The sequence below is a fragment of the Phoca vitulina genome, unplaced genomic scaffold (genome assembly GCF_004348235.1).
Source record: "Phoca vitulina isolate PV1807 unplaced genomic scaffold, GSC_HSeal_1.0 scaffold25, whole genome shotgun sequence".
Lineage (NCBI taxonomy): Eukaryota > Metazoa > Chordata > Mammalia > Carnivora > Phocidae > Phoca > Phoca vitulina.
In genome coordinates, this window is record NW_022589728.1 from 10,683,992 (window position 1) to 10,696,949 (window position 12,958).

A 12,958-nucleotide genomic window follows, 5' to 3' on the forward strand; every position below is an offset into this window, starting at 1 on the left:
CAGGACCCCGGGATCATGACCCAAGCCGAAGGCAGACGCTTAACAACAGAGCCACCCAGGCGCCCCTCAGTATTAAATGTTTTAAAGGGTTGTATACTACAGTGACTTTGGATCTTGGCCTCAGTTATGTTCCAGCATAAGTAAAATCACACAAGTGTATGTTTCATTTAGGTTGGGAAGTTGAGGTTGGATACAGTTTATTTGTCCAAGATGGAGAGGCCCACATTTTATTCTGTCTCTCCTATCCATGCATGATGATCTCTGTTGATATATCTTGTTATTTCTTGATTTTCCATGAATGGAAAATGGCCTTTGGAGATAGTCAAACCTCAGTCTGAGTTATGGATCCCTACCTCCTTCCTTCATTCACTCATTCATTTATACACTTTTTAAAGATACATATTGGGCGCCTGGGTGGTTCAGTCGGTTTAGCGTCTGCCATCGGCTCAGGTCATGATCCAGGGTCCTGGGATCGAGTCCCACACCAGGCTCCCTTCTCAGTGGGGAGTCTGCTTCTCTACCTCTCCCCCCCCCCCCCCGCCCATGCGCACTCACTCTCTCTCTCGCAAATAAATATATAAAATCTTTTAAAAAAAAATTTTTTTTTTTTTAAAGATTTTATTTATTTGACAGAGAGAGACAGCGAGAGAGGGAACACACGCAGGGGGAGTGGGAGAGGGAGAAGCAGGCTTCCCGCGGAGCAGGGAGCCCGATGCGGGGCTCAATCCCAGGACCCTGGGACCATGACCTGAGCCGAAGGCAGACGCTTAACGACTGAGCCACCCAGGCGCCCCATAAAAATTTAAAAAATAAAAGATACATATTATGTTCCAAGTTCTATATTAAGGCACTAGAGATAAAGAGGCCTGTAGCCTCCATGATCTTACAGTCTAATGGAAAGAAAAACTAAGTATAACAAGGTATAAAATTAAGTTTCCAGTTTAAGCACCCCAAGAAACAATACATACTATATGTGGAAGCAAGTATGAGACAGAAGCTCCTGGATTTTATATCCTATAGAATAAATGCCATGATTCTTGAACCCCCTCGACCACTTTGAGAATATAAAATAGAGGATAGAGGGGCAGTGAGGTATTTATAATCATATTCCTTTGGAGAAGAATGGGAAGAAATACTATAGTTTTCATCACAAGCTAAAAGAGAGGGAACTTCAAAGGGACCATGTGAGTGTCAGTTGTTATTTCTGTTCACGTTAACAAGATAGGAGTGAAACAACACAAACATATGGAGTAACTCGATGACATGACATGAGGCACCAACTGAATACTCCTTCACACCCCACATCCCACTCATAACATTGAATGCAAAGCTCTCTTGCAAATTGCATTATCTGTTTATATCTCTCTTTCCCCCACTAGACTGTGAGTTTTATAATGACCAGGACTACTACTCTCTACCTTTGCATCCCCGGGGCATAAAAGTGCCTGGAATAAGACAGGAGTTTAACAAATCTCAGATGAATGGAGAGGGTTTAGTAGCCTCCAGCTTTGAGTGCAAAGAGCTTTAACGGTGTTTTCCATCCTCAACACCAATTCACGCATTGGGGGCGACGTACCACCCAGTCTTTGGTAGGGAAGATGAGAGAATTTGACCAAGACCAATAAAGTAAGGTTGCCGTTTTTATTAGACAATGCATCAGGAGGATGTTTTCACTGTTGAGTTAAAAGAACCTGAAAGTCTATGCTGCCCTCTAGAGCGGCCTACAGTGCCTTCAGGCGTGCTGCAGAGAGAACACAAGGCTTACGTAGACGCGTCCCTGCGGAGAAATCCTTTGTGCCAGTTTTCTTTAAGTAAAAGAAGAATACAGAACTGGAAGGCTGGCGCCGGAAGACTGGGACGCGCGCCCGGTGCAGGGGGAAGGTGGAAGCGCGTAGGCACCGCCCCTCCCGCGGTTGCCAGGCAACCGGCCCCAGAAGGCGCGGAAGGCGCCTCGGCGCAGGCGCTGGCGGGCCGGTGAAAGATGGCGGAAGGTGGCGGCGCCGAACCGGGGGAGCAGGAGAGGTCCTCTGGGCCGCGGCCCCCGAGCGCGCGGGATCTGCAGGTGCGGCGAGCGGCCGAGGGCGGGGCGCGGCGGCGGGTGACGGCGCGGAGGGGTGCGTGTCGGAGTCCGCCCCTGGCCTCGGCTGAGCCCTTGCCAGACCCCACCTGGGGACTGAATTGTGACTCCGGGGTCGCAGGTCTCCTCAGGGCGGTGCATCGAACAGTGGTTTTCGAGGAAACAAGTGCCCGAGCCCAACTCTCTGTTGCCCGGGTCTCATTCCCCCTCCACCCGATTTGCAATTTAAGAAGCAACTGTTTAGAATGGCATTGTGTGGGGTTAGTTGAGTGGTTCACTGGTTGGTGCTTCCTTCAGAAGACTTAATTGTAGAAGAAAGCTCTACTGTGCCCGTGGGAAATCAGGATCACTTTAGAAGTAGTAACATGTGTGCTGGTTTGATCTTTCTTGTCTTGGATGCTGTTTCTGTTTGGATTACTTTTATATAAAAATGCTTCCTTTTTATCAGATAGATTTTCCCTTTTAAAAGTGAGCTAAAGTATTCCACCCTACGGCTGCACCGCCTAGTTGTCAAAGCTACCGTCTATGAAACATTGCACAGAAGAAAGAGCGAAATAAAACTTCATGGTGACATTAGTGAGCTAAATACGAATGTAGCAAATTTCGCTTTTTCAGGTGCTTAATACTGCTTTGCTTATTTAGGCGGTTTTTTTTTTTTTTCTGTCTCTTAAGACCATTGATAAAATCAACAAGTAAACAATCATAAGGAGTTGTGTAATTAAAAGTAAATGACACCGAATCTACACGCCTCGATAGAAAAGTTCTGTTACAGTTACTTCTACTTTGAACAAGCATTGACCACCTGCCATGCAACATACTGCTAAACTCCACCAATGCAGAGATGAATAGGACATCAAATCTGTAGTTGGTGCTGGACACTGTTGAAGGGAATAGAAGTGTAAAAAGCATGTCCATCTATTTTTTGCAGAAATAATATATGAATATATTGGCCATGACATTTTAAGGTGGAGTACGACTGAATGCCAAATTAAGCAGTACATAAAATGAAGAATTCGGAGAATGGAGAACTCAGTGTCAGGTTAGAAGATGAACCAAATGTAGAATACCCTAAGTATGCATATCTTAGCTGCCAGGCAGTGTAGGGTTTGTTGGCATCTAAATCAGGAAAGATTTCCTCATTTAGCACAGGAGGAAACATGGATGGTTGTCTCCCAGAAAGCACTGTGAGCCTCTGACATAAACTGCAGAAATCTCCTGTGGATATCAAACCAAGAGCAGATCTTAGCTCCCTTCATTCCCCCCAAATTGGGAAACATTCAATGGGAAGGTTTAGGGTGGGATTGTTAGTGACAGCCCTCGCCCTCAAAACCTCAGTGTTTATTAGTATTTCTGAACATTTTCTGAGACCTTTCTCTCTCCTGGTTCCCTTCAGTCTATTAACGTGGGTTTAATAGTTGGTTAATATATTTAATTGTATGCTTCTGTCCCAGTTTTCCTCCAGAATAATATCAAAAGAAAAAGATTTCTGTTCTTAATTCTTTATTTCCATATAGATTGGAGTTAGAGGGTAATTAGAGATAACTTCAGTATCTATTAGGGTTAGGATGGGGTGGGGTAGACAGTGGAGTTCTAGAAGTGAGAAAAGAGTAAGAATGTCTGATATGTGTTACAGTTGCCACAAGTACCCTAATCCTGTTGGATATCAGTATTCCATAGTATTGGTTCTCAATTTTAGCATGCATCAGAATCATCTGGAAGGCTTGATACAGCACAGATTGCAGGGCCCCACCCCAGAGTTTTTCATTCATTAGGTCTAGGGTGGGGCTGGAGCATCTGTATTTTCAAAGATTCCCAGGTGATGCTGATATTGCTATTCTATATTTTAAAAAGTCAGTATGTTACCTTCTGGCAATTGTCACTCTAAGACTGAGAATTGCAGTAATTTTAATCTTTTGCTTTATACCTGATTTTCTCGTTCTCAATTACTTTGCTCTCAGGTTTCTTTTCATGTTCTTCACATTTCAAACTCTAAAGCAAAGATTATCACTGCTTACGTACTTTATTCCTTCTGTGTAATTGAAATAACTTCATAATCTAATTGTTTAGCCTGTGGAGCACTCTGTCCTGTTAATTCACAATGATTCATTACTTCACAATGCACATATTCTTATCTCTTTATTTGATATTTAGTTGTTGTTCTATTTGTTTTGACCAGTACTTTATTTTGATCAGTTTAAATAATCATTTCCTCTTCTAGTGTGGTGTCATTTGCTGTGTCAACTAACATAAATTAAATTTCTTTATAATATTTATAATATTTACTAATGAACTTATACCATATGATGCTGCAGGGAGATCATGAATCCCAGCAATAATTCCCTCTAAATATCATTCATTTTCCTTTTAGTAATGCACCATTAATAACTAAGACCTTTTCAGCTAGATGGACTCCCTGCTCTAATACAATTTACCCCATATTCCTATCTTGTTAATATATATTAATATCTTATTAATATATATATTCCACAGAATCAAAACACATTATTTGCTTTATTCATTTATTTTATAGAAGAAAATTAGTTGATTGACAGGGTTTGTTCAAATCTTCTTGAACAAAAAACAAGATAAAAAACTATATAGAAAATGTAATCTGAGTTTTAAAATATATAACTTGGGGCACGTAGATGGCTCAGTTGGTTAAGCCTCTGCCTTCAGCTCAGGTCATGATCCTGGAGTCCTGGGATCAAGCCCCACATTGATCCAGCTCTCTTCTCAGCTGAGAGTCCACTTCTCCCTCTGCCTCTCCCTCTGCTCGTGCTCTCTCTCTCTCTCTCTCACTCTCTCTCAAATAAATAAATTTTTAAAAATCTACAACTTTATATTTATTATCTACATAATTCAACATGAATTTGTTTCGTGTCCATGAAGTACTATATTAGAAACAATCTAGGAAACCTAAATTAGGAGGGATAAAATCGTGAGAAAGGTACACAAGTGATGACAATATAATGTTTATAAATGTTAATAATAGAATAGCATATACAATGAGGAGTTAGGAAAGAAATATCATTTAGTTAAGAAAACTAGAAAAGGCTTTGTGAAGGATGGCTGAAGTGGGCCTTTGCAATATAGGTAACATTTCCATTGATGGGATTAGAAATCCCATAAAAGTAATTCATAGAGCTGAAATAATCAGCTCAGGAGGAACTTCCATAAAGGAATACTGTTTTGAAGAGATTTCAGGGAGGTAAAATTTCTGAAAACTTTGGACCCAAGTAGTCAGGCAGAGTGTCTATCTCTGTCTCTCTCATTTGTTTTGTTTTCATTTTGGAGGGGCTAGGGTGGGAGGAGACTATAATGTGTAGATAACACTGAATAAGGAAATCTTGGGGAAAATGAAACACTGATAATAGTCATTGTTAAACATTTTTTAATATCTTCTAGTAATGGAGCACTTGCCTTGTGCTTCACATGCATTCTGTGATCCTTAAAATGACCCTCTAAGGTAATTTTTTAAAATAGACATTTAAAGATGAGGGAACCAAGGCGCAGAGAAGTTAAGTAAAATGCCCAAGGTCACACCATAGGAGCCCAAGTTAGGATTTTAATTCAGTTCTTTTAGATTACAAAGCACTTTCATAGTTAGGATTTCTAACAAAATTGCCATGTTAGAAATATGAAAGTTGATGTAGGTGTATGGGGATGGGGTAAGGAGTAAAAATTAGGGAGGAAAATAAATCCTTTTCTTTTTTGTTTTTTGTGTGGGTATTTTAAAAGTTGACTAATAGAATCTTCAAAGAAGTAACTTTGCCCCAGTTCTTCTTTTCCTTCTGATGAAAGAAGCCCTGGAGGTAGTTTACATATCTCTTGTTTTTCTGGAAGGAGCACTTTATCTGGTTTTTTAGGGGGATTTGGTTTTTTGTTATTTTTTTTCCAAAGGATTTTCGGGGATTATGATCATGCCAATTACGGGAGCATTAAGGGAAGTTTTTGAACTGTTGTCCAAAATGGAACAAAATAACAATGCTGAAATATTTGGATAACTTTTTAAAATTCCAATTTCAAAAACTGTGTTGTGTTTATTTCATTTAAAAGTACCCAGCCATATATTTATAATGCATAATTTGGTAATATTACTTTCTAAAATTTATATAATCCATGTATATAATATATTGTCTTATATTTTTAAAAGTTCATTTTCCTTGATGAAATTTATGTCAGGTAGACTTTTAAAGAGAGTAATTTTGAAATTATTGTATGTGCTTGGGTTTTAAAAAGTTAAACAGCTAAATGAAAAAATTTTATGAGATTTAATGAGAGCAGGCTGACATTAGTGTGAAACATCTTCAAGTATTTTTTTTTTTAACTATAGGACAGTTGTAGACTCAGCTTTGAAAATGATCTGTTACCAAATACAGTTTTTGAAACAGTTGAATAGTTAATTGAAAATAGGTAAGCAGTTATGGGCACCTGGGTGGCTCAGTCGTTAAGCGTCTGCCTTCGGCTCAGGTCATGATCCCAGGGTCCTGGGATCGAGTCCCACATCGGGCTCCCTGTTCGGCAGGAAGCCTGCTTCTCCCTCTCCCACTCCCCCTGCTTGTGTTGCTACTCTCGCTATCTCTCTCTGTCAAATAAATAAATAAAATCTTAAAAAAAAAAAATAAGTAAGCAGTTATGCTAACTTTAATGTATTCCAGTATATGTGGCATTTTGGTTAGTTTTATCAAGTGAGGGATACATTGGTTTTATTTTGGAAGGGGGTCATCTGAAACAGCAGCCTTTATTTTTCATTAGAAATTTGTACTACACAATCACGTGTTCTAGTCATAATTTCTACTTGTGTAGAATAGTTCAGTCCTATTTATACTTTATAACAAATCTGTTGTTTTATAGTTGGCCTTGGCAGAATTATATGAAGATGAAGTGAAATGCAAATCTTCCAAATCTGATAGACCTAAAGCTACAGTCTTTAAAAGCCCACGAACACCACCTCAAAGGTAAGTTTTTTGTTTTTGTCTTGTTTGAGTTTTAAACATTGATTTCTTTTTAGTTCACTAATCCTAAATTATTTTAAATGGTCTTGGGAATTTTCTTTAAAACTATGATTTCTAAAATAAATATTATTTAGGTAGTATTCATAAAATGGTAATAGTCAGAAAGCTAAAAGAAACGGAAAAATTGGGATGCCTGGGTGGCTTAGTCAGTTAAGCATCTGACTTTGGCTCAGGGTCCTGGGATCGAGTCCCACATTGGGCTCCTTGCTCAGTGGGGAGCCTGCTTCTCCCTCTGCCCTGCTGATCCCCCTGCTTGTGCTCGCTCTCTCTGACAAATAAATAAAATCTCTAAAAAAGAAAGAAAGAAACGGAACAGTTATCTTAAACACCTAATACGTTGGTAGACATCGTAAAGAAATATACACTGAATAGTATTTTTCTTAGACACAGTGGTTCTTTTTGAGTCATAGGATGCATTGAGGATCTGACAAAAGCTACAGCCCCTCTCCCCGCAAAACAGCATTTATACACAATTTTGTCAGTTGTTTTTAAGGACTTGTGTTTCTGAAAACCCACTCATGGAGCTCCTATGTGCCTTTTGCCCTCCATTTAAGAATCTAGAACCTGGGGCACCTGGGTGACTCAATCGGTCCTGGGATCAAGCCCTGCATTCGGCTCCCTCCTTGGTGGGGAGCCTGCTTCTCCCTCTTCATCTGCCTACTGCTCTGCCTGTTTGTGCGCTTGCACTCTCTCTCTTTGTCAAATAAATAAATAAAATCTTAAAAAAAGAATCCAGGACTTCAGGAACTTGTCTATGTTTTCACTGAATGATGACCCATCTAATAAGTGATCTCCTATATAGTATTTGTTGTTGTTAAAATCCCTGAACTAGAAAGGGAGCCAGCCATGAAGATTTAAGAGATGAGAGCCAGGTATACTTTATTACCATGGATTTTCTTGTTTTTAGGAATATTTTCATTAGTGTCTTTTTAATACTGCAAATCTCCTTACTGGGGAGAAACTTGGAATTTTTCCAATACATCTTATTCACAGAAAGTCTGTCATCTTACCAGAAGTTTAAAAATTCACTGGAAGTTATTCTTTCTTTTTTGTCTGTCACTTTCCACTTCCTTTTTTTCTGTAGGGGAGATAAAAATGACGTACCTTTTTGGACCTGAATGAGAAGAAAGAATATTAATTTTTTCCCAAACTTTTTATTTTATTTTTAAACCCATAGATAATCAAAAGATTAGTACAATGAGTATATGCTGTATATGCTTCACCTGTATTCACCAGTTGTTAGCATGTCACAGCATTACATTCATGCAAGTGCGCTTTTACTCAACTATTTGAAAGCAAATTGCAGTCATCATAACACTCCATCCCTAAATACTTCAGCATGCATCTCCTAAGAAGAAGCACATACCCTTTATAACCCTGATAACATATCACACCTTAGAAAATGAACAGTAATTTCATAAAATCATTTAATATATAGTCCATAGTCAGATACGTCTTCGAGCCTTTTTCAGATTTAGGATGTAACCAAGGGCCATGCATTCCACCTGATTATGCCTGTTTTGAATCTCAATCCAGAGCGTTCTTCCCACCTTTTTGTTGTTTGTTCTTAGCTTATTATATAATCTAAAATTTATTAAATTGAGAGGTACCTGGGTGGCTCAGTTGGTTGAGCCACAGACTCTTGGTTTCAATTCAAGTCATGATATCAGGGTTGTGGGATTGAGCCCCACGTTGGGCTCTGGGTAAGTGCAGAACCTGCTTGAAATTCTCTCTCTCCCTCTCTCTCTCCCTCCCTCTGTCCCCCCCCCCCCCCCCCCCGCTCTCTCTAAAATAAATAAAATATCTTGGGGCGCCTGGGTGGCTCAGTCGTTAAGCGTCTTCCTTCGGCTCAGGTCATGATCCCAGGGTCCTGGGATGGAGTCCCGCATCGGGCTCCCTGCTCCACGGGAAGCCTCCCTCTCCTTCTCCCTCTCCCGCTCCCCCTGCTTGTGTTCCCTCTCTCGCTGTGTCTCTCTCTGTCAAATAAATAAATAAAATTTAAAAAATAAAATAAAATAAAATAAATAAATAATCTTTTAAAAATAAAATAAAATGTATTAATTGACATTCATTTTCATTTGGCACTGGGCCCCACAAATTATGTAGCCAGTCCTAGATAGAGCCACGTTATGGACAGCCTCAAAAGCCAAGGGGAGTTGTATTTGTGTAGAAGGCAGTGGAACACCAGTATATGTTTTTAAATGTAAATTTTATGATAAAAACTATAATATAGTGATAAAAGCTTTGATTTTAGAGATAGATACACCTCTGTTCTAATTTTTTTTCTCTCTGTTCTAATAAGGTTTTGCCAATGGACAAATTTTTTAAATTCCCTAAGCTTTAGTTTTATCTGTAAACTAGGGATAATACCATTGCTAGGAGGATTAAGTGAGCACATAGTTACACCTTGATAAGTGTTAACTATTATTATTACATATTTAGAAAAATAGGACTGGCGATACAGTGCAAAATTAATTGTAACAGGGAAAACAAGATAAGGAGGCAAATTAAGAAAACAATTATGGTAATCTAAAGAATGTGCTGATAAAATTTTGGATTAAAATGGCATCAGTGGAATGGAGGAGAAAGGTGAAATCAGTGTGGGAGACTTGCAAAGAATTTAGTGTAGAAACTTGATGACATGGTATATAGGGAGCAAGTGAATGAGAAATCGAGACCTAAAGGTTCTTAATCTGGTGTGCAGGAAAAAATGTGATTATTAATGGGAAGGTTTATGTGAGGAATATAGGTTTAGTTTTGGAGAGATGAACTTGATTCAGTAGGTGCTTTTAAATTCAGCCCCTGAATGGGGTGTCTGGGTGGCACAGTCTGTTAAGCTTCTGACTTGGTTTGGCTCAGGTCATGATCTCAGGATCATGAGATCCAGTCCAGTGATGGGCTCCGCGTTCAGCAGGGGTTTGCTTGAGACTCTTTCTTTCCCTCTGCCCCTCCCCTGCTCATTTGCACTCTCTCTTTCTCCCTAAAATAAATAAATCTTTGAAAAATTAATTAATTCAGCACTTGACCATAAGTCCCAGGGTGCTAAAAACATATTTGAGAGTCATCTGTAGAGGAGGTTGTTATCTGTGGGAGTGCACAAATATTTTGATGATCAGAGGAGTTTAAGTAGAGAAAGAAAGTCAAGGATATAGGCGTACTTAATAATGAAAGAGGAGAAATGGATGGATTGTGTATCTAAATACAAAAGGAAATATAAATAGGGAAACAGTATATAATAAGGAAAACAATAAAATATAATATAAAAAGAAAACAATAAAACTTCTGGAAGAAAATGGAGTATCTCCATGACCTTCAGGTAGGCAAAGATTTCTTAAACAGGAAATAAAATCATGAGCCGTAAAGGAGATAGTAAATCTTTTCCCACATCAGACTTTTCCTGTAAGGTCTCTCTAACCACGACTGACGTAAAAAGGAACTATATAGTTGTACTTTCCAGAATAGAGACACAGGACAGGGAGGGAAGGAGTGCAGCAGGAAGCTTTTCCTTTTGTTTTCCTTTCCCCCTCCTCTTCCCTTTCTATCTCATAGCTGCCTTACATCAGAACTCCTCCTCATACTACTGCTCGTCTTCAGAGCCAGCTATGGTGTTGTTTGGTCTTGCTTGCTACACCAGGCCCTCTGAGTCTAAGGTTGGCAGGAAAGCTTCCTCTGACTCCTGCTCTGGGCAAACTCACCTCTGTACTTGCCCGGTACACTAGCAGGATGGAGGACAGCCCACCCTACCCCTGCCCCTAGCAGTTAGGAGTTAGTCTTATGTTCATAGGGTTCTGCTGTTGGATTTGTTGTCCAGGTGGATTTGTTCTCCAGGTGGATTTTTCCTTCACTTACAGTGAATTGAGAGCTACCCTGCCCTTCGCTCTTTCCTGTTCAGTTTTGCATGTACTAATTTTGCAGAAGGTCTTGAAGGTGACCTCTGTTCCTAGCCTCTGGTGCTGATATAATTTTTCTTCTTTGTTTTGTGAGACAGTTCAGTACAAATTTGGAACTGGATTGGAGGGTATAGGTAGTTAAACATATGAGCTTTGATTGTTACCTTATTCCGGCAGTCTCCATGTTGATATTTCACTGGCTATATTTTCTAATATTCTTGACTGAAAAAAATCTTGAAAGATAAAGTAGATAAAATCTTATGTAAAAAATTAGGTGAATTTTTATATTCCCTAAGACCATTATGAAGTTGGAGTCAGACTAGAAATTAGACACTATGTAGCTAATACACTGAAAAAATTGTGGTCTAAATTATTTGCCTTTAACACAGGGAAATTATAATATTTGAATCCAAAAATCTCTGAGGAATAAACACCCTATGAGTAGCCCTTCCCTAAGTCCCTACTGAATGTGGATTCCTCAGGGGAAGAGACTGAATTCTGTTTGTCAACACTACTTTGCCCACCACACCAAAGGTGCCTAAGTTGTGCAAGAGATGCATTTGATAAGCAGTTACAGAAGGAGGGGGGAAGAAGTGACACTTCTCATGTGAAGTGCTGAACTTGATTGCCATAATCTCCACAAACTCCATGAGGAAGTGTATGAACTGTTTACTATTTCGTTCCTTAATCCCATTTTTTAAAATTAAATATTTCCACAGAAGTCATAGATACGGCTCTTTTTAAATAAAGTTACTCCCTAAGACTGTAACTTTTTACTTTAAAGGAGTTTTGTTTGTATTCTAAGTTTCTATTCATCAACTTTAATGTTTAAAGGTTCTATTCAAGTGAACATGAATACAGTGGATTACATATAGTTCGACCTTCAACTGGGAAAATTGTGAATGAACTTTTCAAAGAGGCAAGAGAACATGGGGCTGTCCCTCTGAATGAAGCCACAAGAGCTTCCGGTGATAACAAATCTAAGGTAAGTGCTAAATTTAAAAGCTAAGTATACTACATATATATGTATATATGTGTGTGCGTGTGTGTGTATATGTATATATTTGTTCTTCTCTATAGGTTTTTATATTATTTGCAAACATTGTTTTTCTAACTATATATTTCTATTTTAAGCATTCACTCTACTTTTATAAGATTACAATCTTTCTATTAATGATTGAAAGTTGCAGCAATTTCTTATATCTCTATGAAACCTTTCTGTTTACCTTTTTCTTAAAAAAATAATTATAGATTTATGTGAATTTGCAAAAAGAACACAGGTCCTGTGTACCTTTCACCCAGTTTCCTCCAATGGTTATATCTAACATAATTATAGTACAATATCAAAGCCAAGATTTGACATTGGTACTGTGTGTATATAGTTCTATGTCATTTTCTCACATGCATAGATTTGTATAATTGTCAACTCAATCAAGATGCTGTTCTGTCATCACAAAGATCTCCCTCATGGTGTACCCCATTTTAGTCACACCCTCAGCCCTCTCCTCCACCATCTCTAGTCTCTTGCCACCCTAATCTGTTCTCCATCTCTATGATTTTGTAATACTGAGAATGTTATACAAATGGAATCATATAGTATGTGACCTTTTGGGATTGGTTTTTTCACTCAGCTTAATGCCCTAGAGGTCATCAGAGTTACTGAGTGTCTCAGTTCATTCTTTTTATTCCTGATAGCACTCCATGGTATGCATGTACCACAGCTGGTTTAACCATTCGCTTACTGAGGGACATTTGAGGTGTTTCCAGTTTGGAACTATTACAAATAAGGCTGCTGTGAGCAGTCGTGTACAGGTTCTTGTATGGATATTAGTTTTCATTTCTCTGGGATAAAAGCCCAAGAGTCCAGTTGTTGGGTCGTATGGTCAGTATATGTTAGTTTCTTAGAAACTGCCAAACTCTTTCCCATAGTGAATGACAGAACCAGTTTCTCCATTCTTGCCAGCATTTGGTATTGT

General features: G+C 38.9%; 1 protein-coding gene across 2 annotated transcripts in view; it reads left to right on the forward strand.

Annotated features, from left to right (window-relative positions):
- The first annotated feature begins 1,940 nt into the window (after positions 1-1,940).
- UBXN2B (UBX domain protein 2B) overlaps positions 1,941-12,958 on the forward strand; it is a 29,549-nt gene continuing 18,531 nt past the window's right edge. The window contains exons 1-3 of one of the 2 annotated variants that reach the window (XM_032421859.1): positions 1,941-2,062; positions 6,932-7,035; positions 11,817-11,967. In XM_032421859.1, the coding sequence (XP_032277750.1) occupies positions 1,982-2,062; positions 6,932-7,035; positions 11,817-11,967 (336 nt within the window). In that variant the 5' untranslated portion in view covers positions 1,941-1,981. The remainder of the gene's footprint in view (positions 2,063-6,931; positions 7,036-11,816; positions 11,968-12,958) is intronic. The other variant, XM_032421858.1, reaches the window with a different exon arrangement.